This window comes from Littorina saxatilis, linkage group LG11 (assembly GCF_037325665.1).
Source record: "Littorina saxatilis isolate snail1 linkage group LG11, US_GU_Lsax_2.0, whole genome shotgun sequence".
In the NCBI taxonomy this organism is placed as follows: Eukaryota; Metazoa; Mollusca; class Gastropoda; order Littorinimorpha; family Littorinidae; genus Littorina; species Littorina saxatilis.
This window is the reverse complement of record NC_090255.1, coordinates 32,452,774-32,477,230: the sequence shown is the minus strand read 5'-3', so window position 1 is coordinate 32,477,230 and position 24,457 is coordinate 32,452,774. Positions and strand designations below refer to the sequence as shown.

General features: G+C 41.9%; 2 protein-coding genes across 4 annotated transcripts; one reads left to right on the top strand and one right to left on the bottom strand.

The window, feature by feature from the left end:
- Positions 1–216: 216 nt before the first annotated feature.
- Positions 217–6,231, top strand: LOC138980263 (tripartite motif-containing protein 3-like). Of its 2 annotated transcripts, none has more exons than XM_070353114.1 (2): positions 217–485; positions 1,275–6,231. In XM_070353114.1, the coding sequence occupies exon 2, from the start codon at positions 1,315–1,317 to the stop codon at positions 2,443–2,445; it is 1,131 nt and encodes a 376-aa protein (XP_070209215.1). In that variant the 5' UTR covers positions 217–485; positions 1,275–1,314; the 3' UTR covers positions 2,446–6,231. The 2 variants fall into 2 exon arrangements, with proteins under 2 accessions (XP_070209215.1, XP_070209214.1); XM_070353113.1 differs by lacking the exon at positions 217–485 and adding an exon at positions 1,004–1,048.
- A 941-nt stretch (positions 6,232–7,172) lies between these two features.
- On the bottom strand, positions 7,173–24,085 carry LOC138980262 (zinc finger protein 385B-like). Of its 2 annotated transcripts, XM_070353111.1 has the most exons (9): positions 23,989–24,085; positions 22,549–22,813; positions 21,121–21,602; positions 19,228–19,452; positions 18,228–18,416; positions 17,126–17,504; positions 14,601–14,708; positions 12,755–12,897; positions 7,173–9,105 (listed from the first exon to the last, which is right to left on the bottom strand). In XM_070353111.1, the coding sequence occupies exons 2-9, from the start codon at positions 22,730–22,732 to the stop codon at positions 9,055–9,057; spliced, it is 1,761 nt and encodes a 586-aa protein (XP_070209212.1). In that variant the 5' UTR covers positions 22,733–22,813; positions 23,989–24,085; the 3' UTR covers positions 7,173–9,054. The 2 variants fall into 2 exon arrangements, with proteins under 2 accessions (XP_070209212.1, XP_070209213.1); XM_070353112.1 differs by lacking the exons at positions 18,228–18,416; positions 19,228–19,452.
- Positions 24,086–24,457: the final 372 nt, after the last annotated feature.

Genomic DNA, 24,457 nt, shown 5'->3' with positions numbered 1-24,457 from the left:
CCCCCCCCCCCTTGTCACCAAAGATGAAAATATTCCCGGTCATTTCTTTGTCCTGGCCTGTTTAATTATCTCCCCCTGTCCCAATCCCGCTAGGATTATTGACGGGCCGCCCGAGCGGCTCGTCTTTGTTGTGTGTGTTGTAGCTAGTTTCTGATTGGTTGACTGTTTGAATGAGTGCGCGCGCGCGAGAGTCAGAATGATAGCGAACCCGATTTCGAAGTGTAGGGCGTGTCAGCGAGCGTATCATCTTGGATTTGTGTTGTTTAACCGATCTGATTGAACGATTAGGGTGTTGCTGTGCAGTTAAATGTAAGGAATGTAGCTGTGCCATTTTAACCGTATTTTGGCGAAGGATTGATTCGAGGATTGTTAAAGGGACTTTGTGTGTGTGAGACTACGTTTTGGAGTTGGTTTTGCATCAGCGAAGTAACTTCCGACAAGTGTTGTGTTGATCTCCAGAGGCTGCCCGTCGTCCGCGAAAAGAGGTAAGTGGTACGAACACAGATAACATATAATGATGTGTTGACAGGTTAAACCTATTAATGACAGGGCGTGTTCAGTCCAGTGTTTGTAGTTCATGTTGCCGATCGATTTGCGTTTTGTGTCAATTCATTATTCTTTCAACTGTAAGTGTAAGTGCTGTGACTTGTGTCCATCAGTCTTACAGCAGCTGCATGACTGTCCAGTTATGCTGTTAGGCCTAAAAAAAAAAAAAGGTGTGGTTACGGTAACCCGACCTACCCTATTTTTGGGGGCCGACCCTATAACTTTTTATTACATTTGTCAAAAAAATACACACAAAAAACAAGTAAACGTGTGCAGAAAACGCAATGAAAGCGAAAGCGCCCGAGTCGCACACTTATTTCCCTGTCAAGTAGGTTTAATTTGTACACATTAGAAAAAAAAGTTTAAAAAAAAAAGTGATTGCCTACCTTCCTACCCTATTTTTTGGGGCTATGTTACCGTCGTAACCACACCTATTATTTTTTTTGGCCTTAAAGGCCCGTTGTTTAGACAAGACTGAGTGTTTCTTGTTTTTCCATCGTTGGTAGGTTTGTTGGTGTGTTGGTTTGTTTGTATAATTGTTCATATGTTTTTTGTGTATGTATGCCATTAGTTATCTTATCCGACGAATTTCTCATTGTTCGTTTAAGAAGCTTGACATAATTATGCTATGTTCCACGCATTCAGACATGGTTTTCTTTCTCTCTCTCTCGTTCTCTCTCTCGCTCTCTCTCCCATTTATTTTAAACAAGTCTTTATTTTCGTTACAGATTTGGCTGAGCGCTGCTGTTGTTGTTCAAACAAGAGAAGATGGCAGCTCAACAAAAAAAGAGAAAAGTGAATGCTGACGAGACGACTCCAACCACTTCAAAAATTGAAGATTATGTTAATTGCTCCATCTGTCGGGATGTCTTCACCTCTCCCAAAATTTTGAGTTGTTTTCACACGTTTTGCGAAACTTGTCTTGAAAGGAACGCAAAAGAACATGGGGGGAAAACATTTCCGTGCCCTATTTGTCGCAAAGAAATCAAAGTTCCTCGCGGGGGTGTCTCAGCGTTCAGGACTAATGTCTACATCAAACCTGAAGACCTCGACAAGGCACGAAAAAAACTTTTCTGCAGAACTCATCGTATGAGAGAATTAGAGTTGTTCTGTACACCGTGTGGTGTGTCTGTTTGCCTCGAATGTGCCTCGTTCGATCATGAGAAACACAACATTGTGTTTTTACCAAAAGCAAAGGCTGAGATCTCTGAGGAGAAGAAGCTAGTACACGAAGCTGTGTCCAGCACGAAAGGTTGTATTGAGAAAATAGAATACGAACAAAACATGATAACAGAGGAAAGAGATGATCTTGAGCGATATATCAATGATACGCACGCCAAAATAGTTGAGGAAGCCAAGAAGATTCGCCAACAAGCGCTCACTTCACTTGACACAATTATTAATACAACGAGCGCCAAGCTGTCAGATCATTCGGGCTCAATGCAGCAGAACCTTGTCCACCTGGAGAACTACCAAAAGCAGCTTGAAGAAGCCACGAAGAGCACTTCAGCTTCAGTGGTTGTTGATATGTTCCAAAAGATTAGCAACGGCAGCACAAGGGAGCTAACCCAACAACCAATGACATCCTCTTCGGGTCTCCAGATGGATCAGGTGGTAAAGTCACTTCGGGCAGAAGACGCAGTGAAAAAGATTTGTCAAGCCATGCTGGACTATTTGTCGAATGTGACGCAAGTAGAAGGGTTCCTGACCTACATAGAAAACATGGCGCCTCCTACACCAAACCTTAGTGATGCTGGTCACAACAACGACGATAATCATAAGGCAGCACAGGGAAATGATGATGGTGATGAAGACAATTGCCAGAATATGAACAGTTTGGCGTCTACGTACGATGACGACGATGATGGTGATGACGACAGCGATGAACATGAAGGATAACTGTGAGCGAAACTTCCCTGACGATATTTTGGAAGCTTGAAAATTGTTGCCTCACTAGAATGCTCTTTCTAAATCTCTTTGATCATGTAAAAAAAGGGTGACATCATCGGCATATAAGAGCAGTTTTAGGACCCTCATTGGTGATACCTCAAATGATGACATGGGTAGCCGGATACCCTCAACATCTTCATCTGAACGAATCTTAATTGCTAACAATTCAAGGGCTATAATAAATGCCATCGGCGAGAATGGACATCCTTGACGGATGCCTGATTCCACAGGGAAATGCTCAGATATCCACCCTGTATAATTAATGCAACTTTGACTGTTATTCATGATAACCGAAGCCCATTTCTTAAAATTGTCTCCAAAACCAAACTTATCAAAAGCAAACAAAATAAAGTCTTTGGATATGCTATCAAAAGCGCGTCGAAAATCAACTGCCAATAAAACTCCAGGTTTATCCATTGTATTCATAATATATATGGTGTCATCAATAAGTCTAATCATTGTGCTAATTTTCCTACCTTTCATAAAACCAACCTGATTTTCATGAATAATATCACCAATTACAGTTGAAAGTCTCCTTGCCAGACATTTTGCGAGGATCTTGTAATCTGTGTTAGTCAGAGATATGGGTCTCCAATTCCCGAGATCATCTCTGGGTAATTCTTTCCCTTTATGGATTAATGTCAAGACAGCTTGTTTTTGAGTGGTCGATAACTCGCCATTAGCAAAGGATGATATAAAGGAGGCATGAACTACATGTACATCCCTAATCTTCAGCCAAAATACTTTATAAAAACAGGTAGTGAGGCCATCTAGACCTGGGGCTGAATCGTTATTTAATAGTTTTAGAGCAACTGTTAATTCCTCTTTGGTAATATCAGAATCTAGATTGCCTTTTTGGTCATTGGAGAGAAACGGTATATTCAAATCTTGTACAAATTCCTGTGCGCTCACTTCGTTAAATTGAGATTGTTTTTCATATGCATCTTTAAAAAAACGTACCTGTTCTTTCAAAATTTCTTGTTGTGTATTTACTACCCTTCCATCTTTTGTTTGCAACCGGTCCATAATTTTCATATTGGCTTTACTTTTTTCCAAGTTCAAAAAATATTTGGTGTTCTTCTCCCCTTCTTCTATAAACTGGACACGGGAACGAACTTGGGCACTTTTGGCTTTTTCCAGTGACAGTACCTCAAGCTCTGATTTAATATTTTCTCTCTTTATCAAAAGCGTCTCATCCTGTGGTTTATTGGCTAATAGTGTATCAGATTCATCTAATTCCCTCTGAAGAGAAACACAATAATTAGTTTGTTTTCGTTTCCTTCCTGCTGCATAGGCTGTACACAAATCACGCATTCGTACTTTCAATAATTCCCATTTTAAGTGAGCATTCGTATCCATATTTTCTAATAAAAAGGCATCAATCAAATCATTCATCAGGTCAACAAAAAATGTGTCACTCAATAATTGGTTATTGAATTTCCAATAAGAGGGACCACGTTTGATATTTACAAACTGAATTTTGAGTTCAAGCAGACGATGATCTGACAAAATATTACAAAAAAGGGTTTTATCAAATAAATGATCAGAAACGAAAATATAATCGAGACGACGGGCTATAAAGGGATTCTTCCTACTCCAGGAAAACTCCTTTTCATCTGTGTGAAACAGGCGCCAAACATCATTTAAGACATTATTATTTAAGAATTGCTGGAAATTTACCACATCAACTGTTTTATGGTTTTCTCCACTTACAATATCTAAATCGTTATTCAAAACACAATTAAAATCACCACAGATTATTTTCTCACCATCTAAATTTTCTAAATACTCATTTACTTGTTTCCACAATTGGCTTTTTTCCAGAGAATTATTAGGAAAATAAACGTTCATCACGTAAAAACAATTGTTATCCGAAATAATTTTAACACATAATATTCTTTCTGTTTTAAACATTATTTCCACATCACAACTGTAACTCTTTTTTGACTCACGTGCGAAGCAAAAGTGAGTCTATGTACTCACCCGAGTCGTCCGTCCGTCCGGAAAACTTTAACGTTGGATATTTCTTGGACACTATTCAGTCTATCAGTACCAAATTTGGCAAGATGGTGTATGATGACAAGGCCCCAAAAAACATACATAGCATCTTGACCTTGCTTCAAGGTCAAGGTCGCAGGGGCCATAAATGTTGTCTAAAAAACAGCTATTTTTCCCATTTTCTCTGAAGTTTTTGAGATTTAATACCTCACCTATATTTGATATATAGGGCAAAGTAAGCCCCATCTTTTGATACCAGTTTGGTTTACCTTGCTTCAAGGTCACAGGAGCTCTTCAAAGTTGGATTGTATACATATTTTGAAGTGACCTTGACCCTGAACTATGGAAGATAACTGTTTCAAACTTAACAAGAAGAGCAAACGCTCGATCGAGTCACTTTCGCAGTTCTGAATATTATATGAGGCATCAGATGGACAGGAAGAAATTGCTATTCACAACACAATGAGTCACGTTCACATAAAATTTGAGCCCGGTCACTTTTATAGTTTCCGAGAAAAGCCCAACGTTAAGTTGTGTGTTGCCGAACAGAAAAGGCTAGTTATCTCCCTTGTTTTTCTGATAACGTTCGTAAAAGGCTACAGATGTAAATACTTTGATGTAAAGAATAATCCTACAAAGTTTCAATCACATCCGATGAACTTTGTCAAAGATATAAAATGTCTAATTTTTCCTTTGACGCTGACCTGTGACCTTGAAAAAGGTCAAAGGTCAACGAAACCATCGTTAAAGTGTAGAGGTCATTGGAGGTCACGACTAAACAAAATATGAGCCCGATCGCTTTGATAGTTTCCGAGAAAAGTCCAACGTTAAGGTGGTGTCTACGGCCGGCCGGCCGGACGGCCGGCTGGACAGACTAACACTGACCGATTACATAGAGTCACTTTTTCTCAAGTGACTCAAAAATTATGTGGGGCACATGTTATGCTTTCATCATGAGACACATTTGGTCACATATGATCAAGGTCAAGGTCACTTTGACCCTTATGAAATGTGACCAAAATAAGATAGTGAACCACTAAAAGTGACCATATCTCATGGTAGAAAGAGCCAATAAGCACCATTGTACTTCCTATGTCTTGAATTAACAGCTTTGTGTTGCATGACCTTGACCTTGGTATTTTGGTAGGAAAAATGTGTAAAGCAGTTCTTAGTGTATGATGTCATTGCTAGGTTTAGCTGAAGGTCAAGCATGTGAGTCGTATGGGCTTTGCCCTTCTTGTTATTAGGATCATTTGACTTACCACACTTAGTATTACGTCAAAGATATGCTGTGCATTGTATATTCTGAACATATTTTTGTTACACTATTGTATTACGTCAAAGATATGCTGTGCATTGTATATTCTGAACATATTTTTGTTACACTATTGCTACATATTCGATTGCTACCAGCTTGTATTTATAATTACCTGCATAATATGCATTTGATTTTATGAATAACCACATATGTATGCTCTTCATGCCTCATCTTCAACATCATCATCATTATCATCATCTTTATTATCACGTTTTTAGACCTCCTTTTGTTGGTTAACTTTTTAATTTTTTAATCATATAATTGTGTGTCTATGCGTCCCAAGGACAGATTGTAAGAAAAGGCATAGCCTTAAATCTTAATCCTTGTTAAATAAAGTTCAATTCTCTCGGATAATTTTTAATTTTTCAATTTTATCATTGTGTGTCTGTGCGTCCCAAGGACAGATTGTAAGAAAAGGCGTAGCCTTAAATCTTAATCGTTGTTAAATAAAGTTCAATTCAATTCAATTCTCTCTCTCTTTCGTTCCCCCTCTCTCTCTTCTCTCATGGTCTCCGTTTCTGTCTGTCTGTCTCTCTCTCACTCTCTGACCCCTCTCCTCTCTCTCTTTCTCTCTATCTTTGCCCCTCTGGCCATTTCTCTCTCTTCTATCATGTCTCTTTCTCTCTCTCAGCCTCCAATCTCTCTCTCTTCCTTTCAATTCCCCCCCCCCTCCCCCCTACTCTCTCGCTCTCGATCTCCCTCTTTTTCTCCTCTCTTTATCTCTGTCTGTCATGATCAGTTTGTCTGTGTCTCTCCTCTCTTTCTATGTCTGTCTGTCTTACCTCACCTCCTCTCTCTCTCACTCTCTCTCTCGCACTCTCTCTCTCTCTCTAATGCAGCTGATGGTCTCAGTGTCAGTATGTATGTCAGTGTGTGTCTCTCTCTGGATCTGCCCATTATTACATCATTGACTTTCAATTGGCGCCTCAAACTAAACTCTGATCTCCTCGGATAAGATCAATTTTTTCTACTGAAATTGATCTTATCCGAGGATCGGTTAACGTGTCCCTCGGATAAGATCTTGATTTTTTTTGGTCCCAAGGGGGGGTCACCTTATCCGAGGAGTACTGTATCACTGTATGCTTTCTGACATGTATGTATATATAATTTATGCACATATTTATAGGAAAAGTAAAGAATTACCTGTTGCACTAAGTGTACCTGATGCTTTGAGAGAGAGAGAGAGAGTGTGTCGTGCGTGTGTGTGTTTGAGTGAATATCTTTGTGTGTGTACAGTGTGTGTGTGTGCATTTTGTACTTTCGAATGTACCCGTATTGGTACCTCAGTGTACTCTGTGTGTGTGCAGTGTTCAATTTATACAAAGAATTCTTAAATCAACATCAGCAAACAACCACTCAGTTTGTTTTCATATCATAGAATTTCTCAAATAAACAAAAACAAATAACACATTTTCACAATGTCATAAAAGCAGTACCATTATATATCTAACATCCAACAAAACTGCTACTGATAATCCAATAACAAAACTTGCGTGCATTTCATCATTTTGTCTCCGAACACTAAAAAGCAAAATATTATTCACAATCCAGTCCAAACACATTGTGAATAAAATGAGACTGTATCATGAAACTTCATCATTTGGAACAAACACAGGAAAATTACCACAAAACACTAAAAAAAAAAGGAAAAGCATATCAGATACTTACATTTGATAAGGATCTTTCTTTCTTTATTTGGTGTTTAACATCGTTTTCAACCACGAAGGGTTATATTGCGACGGGGAAAGTGGGAAGATGGGATAGAGCCACTTGTCAATTGTTTCTTGTTCACAAAAGCACTAATCAAAAATTTGCTCCAGGGGCTTGCAACGTAGTACAATATATTACCTTACTGGGAGAATGCAAGTTTCCAGTACAAAGGACTTTGTGTCAATAAATAAATGCAAGTTCGACAAAATAACTTGAATTGCTAAATGTTAACCTTTCTTTCCTCCCCCGCCCTCCCCTTAAAATAGACAAGCAAACAAAACAAACAAATGTAATACAACTTCAACATACCAAATGAACTAGAAAAACTGCATCAGACAAAAATCAAACATCGTTGAACTCATAATGCAATAATTTCACACAGCAACTACTTTGACTCCGCCAAGTAAACATTTATATTTTTTCCATTACTCTTCTTTCAAATTAATCAATGCCCCAATAAAAAGAAAATTTGTTTATAGCACAATCATTTAACTAATAATTTTATGATCATGCCAGCCTAAGAAAAGAGGCATTGCAAGCCTTCGACAGACATCGCCCAATACATTTTGCTAAAATCCATCAAATTCACTTCACACTAAAAAGACTGCAAACATAAAACCGTTAAAAAAAAAATTAAAAAAAATTAAAAAATTAAACCGTAAAACATTAACCGTTTTATCAAACCATATGATATTGCATTTTAAAAAAAAGACAACTGAGTTTAACTACATTTTGAAACAAAAATACATGTACAACAAATGTGTCCATACATTGTATAATCACTGTCTCCATTTATTTGCAATCCTTTTGAAATATGACTTCAACTAAAAGCTAGAATCATTCTAAACGTGTGAACAATTGAGAAAACAGTTCACCGAGTTGCATGCAAGATCTCTCGACAGTAACTCTGACAAAAAGAATTCTATATCATAGCATCTAAAACTGACTCACTCACGTCACAAGTCAACTCATGTGAGGTGAAGTAAGAACTAACAAAAGAAAAAATGTTTGCCTCTGATGGGGAGGCTAACAAAAAAATTAGGGTCTGCTAATTAAAATAAAATAAAATTGAAGTTTTACAGTTTATTTACACAGGCGCATGTGACTTTTTATTGGCCGGAAATGATGCTAGCACTGTCCCCTGGATGTCAGATCAGAGTAACTTTCCTTGTAAAGTCTGCAAAATCTACTTTTTTTCCCTTTTAAATTAAACTAGTTTTAGAAAGGACAAAACAAGTGTTATGGTCGGGAGGAAAAAATAGGATCAGTCGGGACAACAGAAACGTTGATTTTGTTCTTGGCCAAATGCTCAGATGTGACTGGTTGTGGCTTGGTCTTCAGCTAAAGAAGTTGATGAACAGTTTTACCCAGAAGGACTTTTTGTGTGTGTGTGTGTGTGTGCAGAAGCAACAGATTAAATGCTACGTTATCAACAACGCAAGATTAGATGGCGTTAGGCCCTTTTCTGCCCCCCGTCGAACGCTGAAGAAGAAGAAGAAGATCCAGGGTCCCTGGGATACGGTGAAAGAAATTCATGATGATGTTGTCATGGCAGTGCTGGGTGAGGAGGATACCGGAAACATCTGTGGAAGATAAAAAAAACAAGAATAAATCACCGCAGCAGTGTCCTCCTATTTACGAAAGTGAACATGAACTCAAAAACATTCTGCTTCAAGGCTGCCCCAAATAATTGAGCCCCAAGTTGACTTCGCCAAGATTTTGCGAAGTCTTTTTACTTAAAAGTCAGTGCCAAAGCTTGGTGCAGCCAACTTCTAAAGTAGACTTTGCCCAAAATTAAGATCAGGTTTAAATGGAAGTACTAGGCCAGAGCTGGCATTCAGAATGTAAGTACCAGTAACGGTTTGATCTAAGCTTATTGGCAAAAAGACTCAAGATGTTACAAAGGGAGGTAACTTTGCTTTGACTCAGGTGCTGTGTCATTTCAAGTAGATTGAAAAGAACAGGGAATAAATAATTGAGAAATCTCTATTAAACAAACATCAGTGGACAAACTCCAAGCGAAAAACAAACTTTTGTTACGTTTGGGCCTCCATTCTTGTTCTTCTTCTTTCTCGTTCGCCAAACTAGCCTGTTCAAAGCTATGGATGCAACCTCTTAAACCAAGACAAACAACTCTTCTTGAGAATTTTACAATGGAGAATGTTCGCAAATAACTCTAACAGCATTTTCATTGGCTATGGAACACGAAGAGCTGGTTTAAATAAAATTGTATTCATAAACACGCATGATAATACAACAACATGTTTACAAAGGAAGAGTTGTTACCCTTAAGGGCAGGTGGGCCAGTGCAAAATTGACCAAATCGTTCAAAACACTGTTTTGGGTATTTTAGCAGATTATGTTTCCATAACATACCTATCATCCATGTGTGTCGGTGTTTTTGTCAAAAGTGTCCTATTTATCTGTCAAAAAAGACAAAATGTGAACATGTGTGGCATTGATTGTCTTCTGTAGTCGATATTCCCCCGCCAAAAAATGTCTCATTTCAAAGGCTAGTTACGGCTTTGTCCTCAGCAAAACAGTGCATTCACGACATACGAAACTGCGCAGCAGCTCTTGACCTATAACATGACATCAGTGTTTTGATGAATGTTCCATTCACTCAGCCACTTGTCCGTTGCAAAGGCAGCAATCGTAATCGAACGGAAATGTCCTTATTTGGAAGGTACTCGACATCCATTGGTTCGTTTCATAAACCGAAATCGGGAACCAGTTTACTTCGTGAGTGCGCATGCTCAGCTTAAGAATTTTGCATACGGAAACAACCGAAGAGACTCTCGGCCATGACGGGAACACCCGAAGTTCACTCGGTTTTACAACATCCTGGTTACACATCAAACGATCGGTGACAACCGAAAGCGAATTTTTTCTTGAGAAACAACCTTTGATACGATAACAATGGCTCGAAATAAGAAAGAGGACAATGTCTTTATTAGTTCGGTTAGCAACAACAAGTAGTTCCGCTGGTACTAGGCCAAAGTTTGGATTCTGTCGGTGTTTCCGATACAGAGGAAAGCTTTGATCTCCACGCAGATCCACAGGTCGCCATTTCCGAACACGCCATGCAGCACACTTTTTACGTCTCGGCACTGGCTTGCTTTGCGCTGAATTTGAGTCAGTTTCTGTGCAGTATCTCCTCGACAAGCAAGTTGAGCATTTGCTACGCAAAAAAAACAAAAACAGGAGAAAGTATCCAACATCAGTCAGATTATCGGTAATGTTTGCTGGGCCTGCCATTTCCCGAACGAAACTGGATCAGCAACTGTTTGTATCAATCTGCACTTTCGTAAATTCCGTCACTGTCTTGACGAACTGTGTCATTTTCTTCACCGCGATACACAGTTCATTGCGAAGAGCTTCCTCAGTAAATCGTTCAGATTCCACGTACGATTTGTTGTCAAAAAACAACTCAAACGAAAGTTTCAAACTCATCATCCTCCATCTTGCTTGTCGAAGCACCAAAGTACTGTATCGATGTAAAAACAAAAGCAGAAAACTTCGAGGAAACCAACAAATCGACGAGATAACGGAAGGAAATAAGTCTCGTTCTGGCTCAAGTAAGTTACCGTTAAAAATACCGTTATTCTCGCATGCAAATACAAACGAGAATCGGGTCATTGATACACGTTTAGCGCTGGGGCAGTATCCCCATGCTGGTTGACAGAGGGAAAGAAGGGATGGACGCATAAATTCTCTGCTGGCGTGCTAAAGGCTAAGTAGTTTGCAATTCAAATAAACTAAGCTGTTCATTCATAACACAGTTTTGTCCTTGTGTGTCTGTTTCAATAGTGTTTCTGTGGTGTTCAATCTTCAATGTCGTTTTTCTCAGTTCAGCCATTTTGCCTACGGTTACGTCTTGGGTTACGCGATTTCTCTGGCTGTAATTTAGCTAGAGCAATATTTTCTTTTGTAGTTTGTGCAGAATATAACATTCTGGGGGATTACGAAGGGATTTTGCTGAAATTTTATTATAGTCATATCCAGATTATTTCAAAAAATAATTTCGCAAGCGTTACCCTAAAGTTTGACAGTTGTAACAAAGAAAAGTTCCTAATTCCAAATATAAATATAATAAACAAGATCTGCTTCGTAATCCCCTAGAGCATACCCAGAAGGATAAAATAAAACAATAATTAGAAGTGTGACAATCACATCTGATGAAAATCCGTGTATCTCCTGTACTCCACTTTTGTCTGTATTTTGACTGTTTTTGTCGCGTAAAACAAAAACCAGCAACCGAAAATACAAAAAGTGACTAATCTTTGTCATCATTTGTTCATTTCTTTCATAAAATAACATTCAGACACAATAAAACATTCAAAATTAAAAAAAAGGTAGTGCACTGGCCCACCTCCCCTTAAAAAAAATGAGGCAAACATTACAACCAAGTCAGCTGAACTTACCATCACGGTCATCAAAGTGAATAACTTTTTGTTTTAGTTTTTTTAAGGATATTTCTTCCACTGAACTCCAGCAATGAAAAGACTGGATCCTCCTCCATAAAATAGACGAATTCCGATAATACCTCTGTCAGGTTTGTGTGGGTTGTGATAGAGTGACCTTTTCTTGCAAAACCTCTGACAAACCATAGACCATTTATCCTGGACCGCCAACTAGCTCTCTCTCCGCTCTTTCTCTCTATTACGAGGTAGCGCCTCTCGCATTTAGGAACCTACGCTTACATGGCCTTTCAGAATTCAGGGGGATGTCATACCCGGTGTCGATTGTAAACATGGACGAAGTTGCCGAGGTAAGTTTTGAAAATGCTAAAATAAACTCGGCTAAAGTGCATATGGAACATGTTTTTCGATGAGTTTTGTTAAGTTTAGTTTGGAGTTTTGGAAAATCCAGTTCATTGTCACCTCCCATTGTCACAAATAACTGGAGCGTGCTTTCTTTTCACTGTCTTCGAATCGCTAGCCTTTCAAACCGGACGCTAAGCGCCCCTGAAAGTCGAGCGTCGTAACCTCGAAGGGTCACGTGACGAGTTGGCGGTCCAGGCTATTTGGTCTATGGACAAACTAAGGAGGAACCAATCACTAGTGATCGAGGGGTCTGTCAGAAACACGTCCCTCGCTATTGATTGGACTCCCTCCTTTTTTTGTCGGAGGTTTTGCAAGAAAAGGTCACGCTTCCACAACACCTACAAACCCGAAGGAGTTATTTAAAAAATGGTTTATTTCTCCAAGGAATTTCATTCTGTACACTCACTTGGTCAAAGGGTATAATCTCAGAAGGGTCCACGTGTGGGATGTTGTCGGTGGGATCTGTCGATTTCTTTGGAGACGGTTCCGACTCCATGTCCTCCCCTGAAGCCCTCTTTCGATTATTCACCATCTTCTGGTGCTTGGTACCTGCAAAATGTGGTCAGACTTGTTTCATGCTGCCTTTTAATGAGCGTTTCTGGGGTGATAACGCGAGACAACTCCTGTGATCTTGCCGCGAGGTGGCGCCAGTTACCAGCCGAAAGAAAGAAGGGGCGCATAACCTCACCAGAACCGACCATTGTCTGTTTACCATATAAAATGCACAACTTACACACGAACTGTTACCAAACCGATGATGCTATTTGGGACCAATGCAATATTTTTTTCCCTTTCTCGTGTTATCTTGCCGCGAGGTGGCGCCAGTCACCAGCTGAAAGAAAGAGGGGGCATAACCTCACCAGAACCGCCCATTCAGTGCTATCCCAGAAAAGTGTGTTTAGAGTTGTGACACGCTGCCCGTTTTATACTAGTGCTAACTGCTATCATGGGAGAGTTTGTTCAGAGTTATTGCATTTCTTTCTTTCATTATTTGGTGTTTAACGTCGTTTTCAACCACGAAGGTTATATCGCGACGGGGGAAGGGGGAGGGGGGGAGATGGGATAGAGTTCGGTGGGTTATAGAAACATGAAAATACCCAGCATGCTTCCTCCGAAGGCGGCGTATGGCTGCCTAAATGGCAGGGTAAAAACGGTCATACACGTAAGATTCAGCCCATGAACGAACAAACAAACGAACGAAAGAAACCAACCAACCAACCAACCAACAAACAAACAAACAAACAAACAAACAATGGATAAGAACATCCCTCCACTTGGACACCCACCACCAATCAACAGCCTCGGAGGAAGCATGCTGGGTATTTTCGTGTTTCTATAACCCACCGAACTCTGACATGGATTACAGGATCTTTTCCGTGCGCACTTGGTCTTGTGATTGCGTGTACACACGGGGGTGTTCGGACACCGAGGAGAGTCTGCACACAAAGTTGACTCTGAGAAATAAATCTCTCGCCGAACGTGGGGACGAACTCACGCTGACAGCGGCCAACTGGATACAAAGCCAGCGCGCTACCGACTGAGCTACATCCCCGCCCTCTTATCCATAGTAAAACCCAGGCCACACCGGGGATGGCGAGTTGAATCGCTTACACAGGAAGCACTGTGCCTTTAACACTTTCTACCCCACCTATGTTGACCAAGTTTGTTTTAGTCAAGACCAGTCGTGCTGCAGCAGGGCCGAGGTGCACGACAAAGTTACCAACCGGTCGGGAGCCAGCCGCGGTGTTGGATTGGTTGAAATTGAGATTTGTTGTAATTTCAACGAATCAGACCCCGCGGTTTGTTCTCTCCCGTTTGGATGGCACCCACTTTCAGTTCATGCCCCTCAGCCCTGGTCATTCAGAATTGTAGTAACTGAGTACCAACACGCTGGAATGCAGGCGTTAGATGGACGTTACAGGAAGCGACTGAAGCTAACAGTCTGAGCGGATATATCCGTACCTGGTCAGATAGAGCCATATGAGTGGGAGACAATATGAGTTAAGAACTGCTTTGACTCTTAGTCTTAGGTGTAGTTCAATTTTATGAAAAAACCCTGCGAGGTTAACCTAAAGTTGGCAGTCGCAAGGACGCTTGAAAACTTCCCAACTGAAAACTCACCAGCTCTGTGTATTTCCATCTGTGGTTCTGAGTTGACAGTGATGTTGCACACACACACACACAAAAAAAACCCAAAAAAACCACACCTAAAGTTGGCAGTTGCAAGGACGCTTGAAAACTTTCAAACTCACCAGCTCTGTGTATTTCCATCTGTGGTTCTGAGTTGACAGTGATGTTGCAAAACGCACAGAAGAAAAAACCATGCTCCGGTTTCTCTGTGTTTTCAACAACAGCTCCAACTGAGACAAACAAACAATAATTTATTATGTCAATGAAAACTTGAAACAAAAATGATTGCACCCATTTTCATACCCCAACTAAAACGTTCATAATGGCGTAGAAAATCTGAGTTAAATAACACGGGAATGAATGTTTTAGTTGGGGCACAAAAATGGGTGCAATATGCTTTTTGCTAAATTTGAGAAGGGCAATTACATCTTTTGATGTAGAACAAACTAACAAAGAAACAACAGAGACAGAATGACAGTGATACGTGTAACACAATATAATATTCAAGGTACAACCGTAGACAGTAAGACACTGACGTGTGTTCAGACACACAGAGAAGTGTGTATTTTTGCTAATAATTCCCATGCACACCCACACGCATATATTCTGAAACACATGCACAATCTCTCAATCAAAGCCACATTAAACTGCACACACACACACACACAGGTCAGATTCAAGCAAACAAAAGGGCACACAAACACACAAACATTTTGAGGAACACACACACACACATATATATATTCAAAAACATCCATTCATGCATCCTCCTTCTTCTGCGTTCGTGGGCTGAAACTTCCATGTACACTCGTGTTTTAGCACGAGTGAAATTTTAAGTGTATGACCGTTTTTACCCAACCATTAAGGCAGCCGCTTTCGGAGGAAGCATGCTGGGTATTTTCATGCTTCTATGACCCACAGAACTCTGACATGGATTACAGGATCTTTTCTGTGCGCACTTGGTCTTGTGCTTCCATGTACACACGAAGGGGGATAAGCCACAAGCAGGTCTGCACATAAGTTGACCTAGGAGATCGGAAAAATCTACACACTTAACCCACCAGGCGGCCGCGGCTCGAACCCTCGACCTTCTGATTAAGAGGCCGACGTCTTACCACCCCGCCACAGCGCCGTCCTCATTCATGCATCCACACACACTCTCTCTCCTTCCATCACCCACAACCCCAACCCTATTAAAATAGCCTCCAGAACCCGCCCAACCCCCTCCACCCCTCTCACTCCCTTCTCAATCTCTCCACCCTACTTCCCAAACTTATTTTCACGCAGACGTGCAATTCTGGCTTTCTTGAGATACCGCGCCCCTCGGTAGTAAAACCCTAACCCTATGATTGCTCTCCCCCCCCCCCCCCCAAACCCTTTCCTTCCCTCTCCACCCTACCTCCCAAACTTACTTTTATGCAAACGTGCAATTCTGGCTTTCTTAAGATACCGTGCCCCTCGGTAGTAAAACCCTAACCCTAAGCATGCTCTCCCCCCTCCCCCCCCCCCAACCCCTTTCCTTCCCTCTCCACCCTACCTCCCAAACTTACTTTTATGCAAACGTGCAATTCTGGCTTTCTTAAGATACCGTGCCCCTCGGTAGTAAAACCCTAACCTTATGCATGCTCTCTCCCCCCCCCCCCCCCCCCAAACCCTTCCCTTTCCACCCTACCTCCTAAACTTACTTTTATGCAGACGTGCAATTCTGGCTTTCTTAAGATACCGCGCCCCTCGGTAGTAAAACCCTAACCCTATGCATGCTCTCCCCCCCCCCCCCCCCCAACCCCTTTCCTTCCCTCTCCACCCTACCTCCTAAACTTACTTTTATGCAGACGTGCAATTCTGGCTTTCTTGAGATACCGCGCCCCTCGGTAGTAAAACCCTGAACTCCAACCCTATGCTTACCCCCCCCCCCCCCCCCCCAACCCCTTTCCTTCCCTCTCCACCCTACCTCCCAAACTTACTTTTATGCAGACGTGCAATTCTGGCTTTCTTGAGATACCGCGCCCCCGAACTCCAACCCTATGCATGCCCCAACCCCTTTCCTTCCCTCTCCACCCTACCTCCCAAACTTACTTTTATGCAGACGTGCAATTCGGGCCTTTTTAAGATGCTGCTGCCTTCGGTAGTAAAACTCTCTCCTTCTATCGCCCCTAACTCAATCAATCAATCATTCAATCAATGACGCTTATATCGCGCATATTCCGTGGGTACAGTTCTAGGCGCTCTGCAGTGATGCCGTGTGAGATGAAATTTTATACGGCCAGTAGATTGCAGCCATTTCGGCGCATATTTACCTTTCACGGCCTATTATTCCAAGTCACACGGGTATAGGTAGACAATTATTAACTGTGCCAAAGCAATTTTGCCAGGAAAGACCCTTTTGTCAATCGTGGGATCTTTAACGTGCACACCCAATGTAGTGTACACGGGGGGAGGGTTCGGACACCGAAGAGAGTCTGCACACAAAGTTGACTCTGAAATAAATTTCCGCCGAACCTGGGATCGAACTCACGCTGACAGCGGCCAACTGAATACAAATCCAGCGCGCTACCAACTGAGCTATATCCCCGCCTCAAAATGTATTACCAGCCCGGAAAAAAACACCTTCCCATCCTCACCCTTCCACCTTACCTCCCAAACTTACTTTCATGCAGACGTGCAATTCTGGCCTTTTTGAGATGCCGCTGCCCTCGGTAGTGAAAGTCTGCCTGTTCCGGAGAGTTGAGTTTCAGAGAGCAGATTTCACAGTAGATCAGGTTCCTTCCCTCCAGATTTACAGACACCACCCCCATGTTGTCGCCAAACACCATCATCTCGTTTGACAGCTTCTCTACCCCGGGCGTGGGTGGTTGTGGGTTCGGACCTCTGGGTGTTTGGCGGTTATTCTGCTGCTGCTGCGGGAACCTGTTGCCAACAGAGTGTTGTTGCTTGTGTTGCTGCTGTTTTTCTTGGTGTTGTTTCGTGGGAAAGCCTCTGCCGAATGGGGGCTTGGGCTGTTGTTGTTGTGGTTGTTGGCCGTAACCCTTGGTGAACAAACAAATACAAAAATAAGTACAATGTTTTTGTGTTTTTTATTAGATTTTATCACTATTTTAGTTACTTGGGTTTGGAGGATGGAAATAGAGCATAACGTGTGTGTGTGTGTGTGTAAATGGTGTGCATATCGGCTAGGTTTGTCTACAAAGCGAATAAAGTCGAACCTGTCTATTATGAATGACCACCTAAGGGACCATCAAAAAGTGTTTGTATTACAAGTGGTCGCTAAAGAAAGATGAATTATAAAAATAAACTGGGGATCCTCTTTCATGTAAACAAAAGACAGGTTCTGAAAAACTTAAGTACCGGTACAATATATATTCGTTTTGAGATAAAAACATCTATTCATGCATTTCATTCCCAATTTTCCAGACTTATTAGTATAATTGTATCCCACACAGACATGCAAAGTGAGACAATGCTAAACTACGAAGCAGGAAAGGTAACAGTCGACACAGTCAAGGACTTGTCGAACACAGAAAGAAGCAAAAAATCAAACAAATTACACACACACGCACACACAAATTACACACAAACACACATGCACGCACACACACACAATGTGCGGCACACACACACACACACACAATGTTAGTTAATGAAACACAGAAAGGCTAGCAAATGATTCTTAGTAGGAAAGCCAACAGGTTAAACATACACAAACTCACACACACTCTCTCTCTCTCTCTTTCACACAGAGACACACACACCATGCCAGACTGTGCAGAAGCAGGAGTGTTAGCAGGATATGTGAGGGCCTTCAGCACTAAAGGATCCAAACCCTCCGCCACCTGACTTTGCTGCTGTGTTCCCTGCACCCCTGCCGGCCATGAACCGTAGATCTGTTCCGCCTGCTGCCCAAACTGGTATGCCAGCTCTGACGGACCCTGCTGCCCATACTGTTATGGAGAAGGGATTTGGGAATAGGGTATAAAGTGAGTGTTACATGTGTGTTTTTGTGTGTTTGGAGATGTGCGTTTGTGTCTGCCAGGCCCGTCTATAAAGCTTATACACTATACTGGTACTGTGTAATGTAGAATATCAATTATTAAGTGAGTACTACTACTAGCTATAATCGTAATGGTTGAAAAAAAGCAGCACAAATTAAAAAAAAATTAAAAAATTCTCTCTCTCTGTGATGTAAAGACAAGATAGCCATTACTGAGAAAAGTTACATGTATGTTCTCTTTCTAAAATAGAATTTTTTTTATTCATGCAGATCACTCACTGTTGTCTGCATGTAATTAGTATCCAATACACACACATAGGCACAAAGAGTGAAACACTCTTAAACTATGAAGCAGGAAAGGTAACACTAACAGCACACAGACAAGGACTTGGAATGACAAATTGCTAAACTGTGGAGAAAGAGAGCTTACATGACACACACACTGTTTGTCAATGAAGCAGAGAACTAACAAACACACATGGCTAGTTGACATAAAGCGCGGATGCTAGCACTAACGGAACACACACAGTATTAGTCCGTGAAACAGGAAAGCAATAAAAGTCTACAAAGCAGGTTATCCACAAGCACACAAGGCAGCCTTGTTAGTAAAAGAAGCAAGATAGACAGCAAGACACGCACACTGACACACACATACACGTACACACTCTGTCGCACACACACTGACACACACATACACTGTCGCACACACATACACTGACACACCTACACACATACTGCCACACACACACACACAGACAAACCATGCCAGACTGTGAAGCAGCAGGAGCAGTGGTAGTGTAAGCAGGATAGGTGAGTGCCTTCAGTAGTAAAGGATCCAAACCCTCCGCCACCTGATTTTGCAGCTGTGTACCCTGTACTACTGCCGGCCATGAACTGTAGATCTGTTCCGCCTGCTGCCCAAATGGGTATGCTGACTCTGCCTGTCCCTGCTGCCCATATTGGTATGCCTGCTGTTCCAAGCTTGTCTGCTCATGTTGGTGCCAGATTTATCAATTAAATTCATTGTTCTGGTCATTCTAGATGCTCACTTTTTTTTTAAAGTTAGTGTCAGCTAATCATGTTAGTTGATACAGTCGAAACTGCCTTGGCAACCACCTTTTTATTTGGTAGGAAGGTTACTTTTGTTGTTGTTGTGCTAAATTGTTTTAAATTCATGGGTGTTACTGGGAAAAATCAAAAAACCTGAAAGGCAGGGGTCCAAAATGCTCAAGTTTGAAAGAAAGTTTCTGGACACCGACGAAACCAAATCATAATAAGCAAGATGGCGGCAAATCCAAAGGAGCGAACCGAGAAAGCACGCGAACCGGTGTTAAAAGTCGGATCGGAACCGCTGCTCGTTATTTCAACTTAGCGAAACGAAGCTTTCTTGTTGTTTGAAAACCCGGAAAACCGGAATTTCCGGCTTCAGATTTTTTCAAAAACCGGAAATCCGGCAAAAGCCGGAAGAGTAACACCCATGTAAATTTCATTTAAACGGACGCGTGTGGCTTTGTATTATTAAGAAATTATGCCAGGTGTGGCCCCTGGATTACCGACATGAGCACTTTCCTTGCAGAGTCTGCAAAATTGAGGTTTTTCATTTTTATCTAACTTTGATTGACGGGTCAACAACAACAAAAGTTGTGAGGTCGGGAGAAAAACAATGGGTGGTCAAGGAATCAGAAACATTTGACTTTTTTGGGTCTAATGACCACCTGCCCACAATGACTATCCCAAAGGTTCTGTGATGATTTTCCCTCAATATAATTCCCCTTTCAACAGCACCCATCTGTCCTTACTGAATATTTTTGGTTGGTGGTCCATTCTGTGGTCGTTATAGACAGGTTTCATTGGGCGGGGATGTAGCTCAGTCGGTAGCGCGCTGGATTTGTATCCAGTTGGCCGCTGTCAGCGTGAGTTCGTCCCCACGTTCGGCGAGAGATTTATTTCTCAGAGTCAACTTTGTGTGCAGACTCTCCTCGGTGTCCGAACACCCCCGTGTGTACACGCAAGCACAAGACCAAGTGCGCACGAAAAAGATCCTGTAATCCATGTCAGAGTTCGGTGGGTTATAGAAACACGAAAAGACCCAGCATGCTTCCTCCGAAAATGGCGTATGGCTGCCTAAATGGCGGGGTAAAAAACGGTCATACACGTAAAATTCCACTCGTGCAAAAAACATGAGTGTACGTGGGAGTTTCAGCCCACGAACGCAGAAGAAGAAGAAGACAGGTTTGACTGTAAATGAGGTCGTAGAGAGATCGCAAGGTTTGCAAAAGGCTCCCAACTTAAAAGGTACATCTTTGTGAAGGAAAAAACATTTACTTGTACAGTTCAATCCCAACTTTCTTGCCCAGTTAGTATCAAACAAACAGACACACACACAACATGTTTGTGAATGAAGCAGGAAATACACCGACTATCATGCATACATATTTGCAAGGCTACTAAATGAAGCAGGAAAGCGAATAGAAACCGTGCACACACAAAACCAAATGTTGGTCTACGAAGCAAGAAACACACAAAAGCGCAAGGCTAGTAAATAAGGCAGGACACCCAACAGGTCACACACACACACTGCAAAGACACACACATACATATTATATAGATACACACTCTCTCTCTCTCTCACACACACACAGATAGACACACACCATGCCAGACTGCGTGGAAGCAGCAGTGTTACTGTTAGTGACAGAAGGATAGGTGAGTGCCTTCAGTAGTAAAGGATCCAAACCCTCTGCCACCTGATTTTGCTGCTGCGTTCCCTGTACTCCTGGGGCCCGCCATGAACCGTAGCTCTGTTCCGCCTGCTGCCCAAACTGGTACACCATCCCTGCCTGCCCCTGCTGCCCATACTGGTTCGCCTGCTGCACCATGTTGGTTTGCCCATGTTGGTATCCCGGTTGTGCTGTCTGTTGCCCTAACTGGTGTGCTGGCTTCTGTGCCTGTGCCTGTTGACTGAAAGCGAACCCTGGCTGCCCGACTGAGTGCAGATCCTGGGTGGAAGGGTTGGATGCTCTGACAAAGTTGACTGGTCCACCTCGTCCTCGTTTATTTTTTCCTCCTCGCATCAGCGATCCTCCACCTCCACCACCGCCTCCTCCCCTCCCACCACCTCCAACAATGGGTCGACCTGTGGGTTGAAAACATCTGCATGAGAACAAATTTCAGATGTGGAATAAACCGCACTATCATTGCACTGACATTTTGTTTAACTTTAAGTCTCCTTTTTGTAGTGTTTCTTCTAAAACAATGTTTCCACCAAAAGAAAATGTACAAAAAAATATCATCTCACATGTATAGTGTTACACCCTCTATTTCCATAATGTGAGTCCCTCATTTTGTGTTAGAATCCAAAATAATTTCTGTATTGCACCTTTAAAATTGTGTTCAATTCTGCATTGACTCCCATTAAAACTGTTTAAACCCAATAAAAATGTGCAGAAATCCAAAAACAAACCCACTGCCAACATTCCAAAATTCAGAATGAAAAAAACAAGAACGATCAAGCCTCGCTTGCGTCTTCCTTGCAAGCGGCTAAACATTTTGTCAGCTGAGTTTTCTATATAATTATAGTGTTTGTTTGTCTGTGCGCTTGAAAGACCGCTGGGTGAAAATATCTGTTTTGTCAATAATGAAACGTTCCGGGCGGGGATGTAGCTCAGTCGGTAGCGCGCTGGATTTGTATCCAGTTGGCCGCTGTCAGCGTGAGTTCATCCCAACGTTCGGCGAGAGATTTATTTCTCAGAGTCAACTTTGTGTGTAGACTCTCCTCAGTGTCCGAACACCCCCGTGTGTACACGCAAGCACAAGACCAAGTGCGCACGAAAAAGATCCTGTAATCCATGTCAGAGTTCTGTGGGTTATAGAAACACGAAAATACCCAGCATGCTTCCTCCGAAAGCGGCGTATGGCTGCCTAAATGGCGGGGTAAAAAACGGTCAGACACGTAAAATTCCACTCGTGCAAAAAACACGAGTGTACGTGAGAGTTTCAACCCACGAACGCAGAAGAAGAAGAAACGTTCCAACAACATACCTAATTCTTGGTTTTTGATTCCAATGAAAATGTATTCTCACCTCTCCCTCTGTTCCAGTCGCCTCTGCCTCTGCCTTGCGCTTTGTTGGGTGTGGGGGGTGGGGGGTTCGCGGCCAGCTCCTTCTGTTTGAGTTTCTTGGAGTGCATCTTGCCGCTCATGTGCTGCGTGAACTGTGCGGAGGAGTTCATGGCCACCGCGCAGACCTCACACTTCATCATGGACATGGTGGCTGGTGGGGTTGGTTCTCTCTTCTCACCACTCAAGTATGGATTTCTGTTCTGCCGTCTCTTTAAGTTTAATTCCAGCTGGAAAAACAATGACAGAATGATTTGGCACCAAAAAAAAGCAATGGCAGGGCGTTCCAATCTTCAACCTCACGTTCCATGTTCCGGAGCACTAACCACGTAATGTGCCAATTACTAATTAGCACAGCTATAACTGTCATGTTTTGCAAAATGAAGGGGGGTCTATTTTGAGGGGGCACTTGGTGACAGTCGGTTCCCGAGCCACACCGTTTTTATACTTTTGCCTCATAAGCTTTAAAAGATTTCAATTTAATGAAGCATCGACCAGAATAGCTGAATGAACATAGCATAGATTGACCAGTAATTTCTGGTATTTCACTGTCACTGATAAATCAATACATTAAAAAATGCAGTTTTTGTCTCCTTGTAAGGTCAATGAAATTGGATAGATACCTGAGGCATGACTGAAAGCCTTAGGGGCTCCGTGCACCTGCACAGTAACTTTAAAATAAAAGCAGCAACTGGTCAAATTGATATTGACATTCTGTTACTAGTGTTTAAGTCAGATTTATTTCGCTTTCAGGCATGGGAATTGAAAAAAGTAATATAGTCTGAAAATGTGTAAGTAATATCAAAGTCCACGGCGCGATGCGCCTAGCCCCCCTAGGGGGTCCAGGGACATACTCCCCCGGAAAAATGATTCTCCAAAGAACCCAAATTGTGCAAATTGGTGTCATCTAAGCTCCAAGTTTACAATTAAATTCAGTTTTCAGAACCATTTTTGCATCCGCATTTATTTTTTCGGCGGAAACTTTTGCTTTTTCGGCGGAACAAAAAAATATTCGGCGGAAATTCGCCTTCCGGCGGACAATTCCCATGCCTGTTATTTCCATTCCAGTTAGCACGGCATTCCTTGCTTAGAACTGTCACTGTCAGAATTTGGAGCGGGAGTCAGAACTGTGATTCGTTTTAGGGTTGAACTTGAGACACTAGAGCATAATCAATGAATGCGCTTACACTAACAAGTTACAGTGCAAAGACCCCTTCTGCAACAGTAATTCATTGTGCACTCCGTTTCAGTTTGAGTTTGTATGGAACTGGAAGTCCGAAACTGTCTGGCAACAGCGATCCCAATTATCGGCCTTTAGATCAAAACATATTCGATCTCAATTGAACCAGCTCATTAAGAGGCTGTCGTAGCATTGGTTCGATGCACTTTTGCACGAAAAACTTACCACTGTGCAACGGTTTTAGCGTAAAACGTCGAGGTTTTGCCGGCCGTACAAGAAGCCAACCAAGGGGAACAACTCCAGTCGTGCAAGACGTCTAAAGACAGGAACCTCCCGGAAGCGTTTCTTGTATACTCTTCGCCGAAGACTTAGGTTAATTGTATTCATTATTTTCAATATCTTCTTTGATCCATAGTATTTTTTGTGCATGTGTGTAAGTTATTTATACCCATTCATTCTTCTAATTCCTTCCCTTGCATATCCTTAGGCCAAAAAAAATAATAGGTGTGGTTACGGTAACATAGCCAAAAAAAATAGGGTAGGAAGGTAGGCAATCACTTTTTTTTTTTAAACTTTTTTTTCTAATGTGTACAAATTAAACCTACTTGACAGGGAAATAAGTGTGCGACTCGGGCGCTTTCGCTTTCATTGCGTTTTCTGCACTCGTTTACTTGTTTTTTTTGGTATTTTTTTG

Bases quoted from the DNA above. Each gene is read 5' to 3' on its own strand.
- LOC138980262 (XM_070353111.1), bottom strand. From the start codon at position 22,732: ATGTCCATGATGAAGTGTGAGGTCTGCGCGGTGGCCATGAACTCCTCC. The intron at 19,453-21,120 runs GTGTGTGTCTAT...CAACATGAGCAG, and splicing joins CTTCCACGCAGTCTGGCATG to ACAAGCTTGGAACAGCAGGC. The intron at 18,417-19,227 runs GTTTGTCTGTGT...TCTCCATAACAG, and splicing joins CTGCTTCACAGTCTGGCATG to TATGGGCAGCAGGGTCCGTC.
- LOC138980263 (XM_070353114.1), top strand. From the start codon at position 1,315: ATGGCAGCTCAACAAAAAAAGAGAAAAGTGAATGCTGACGAGACGACT.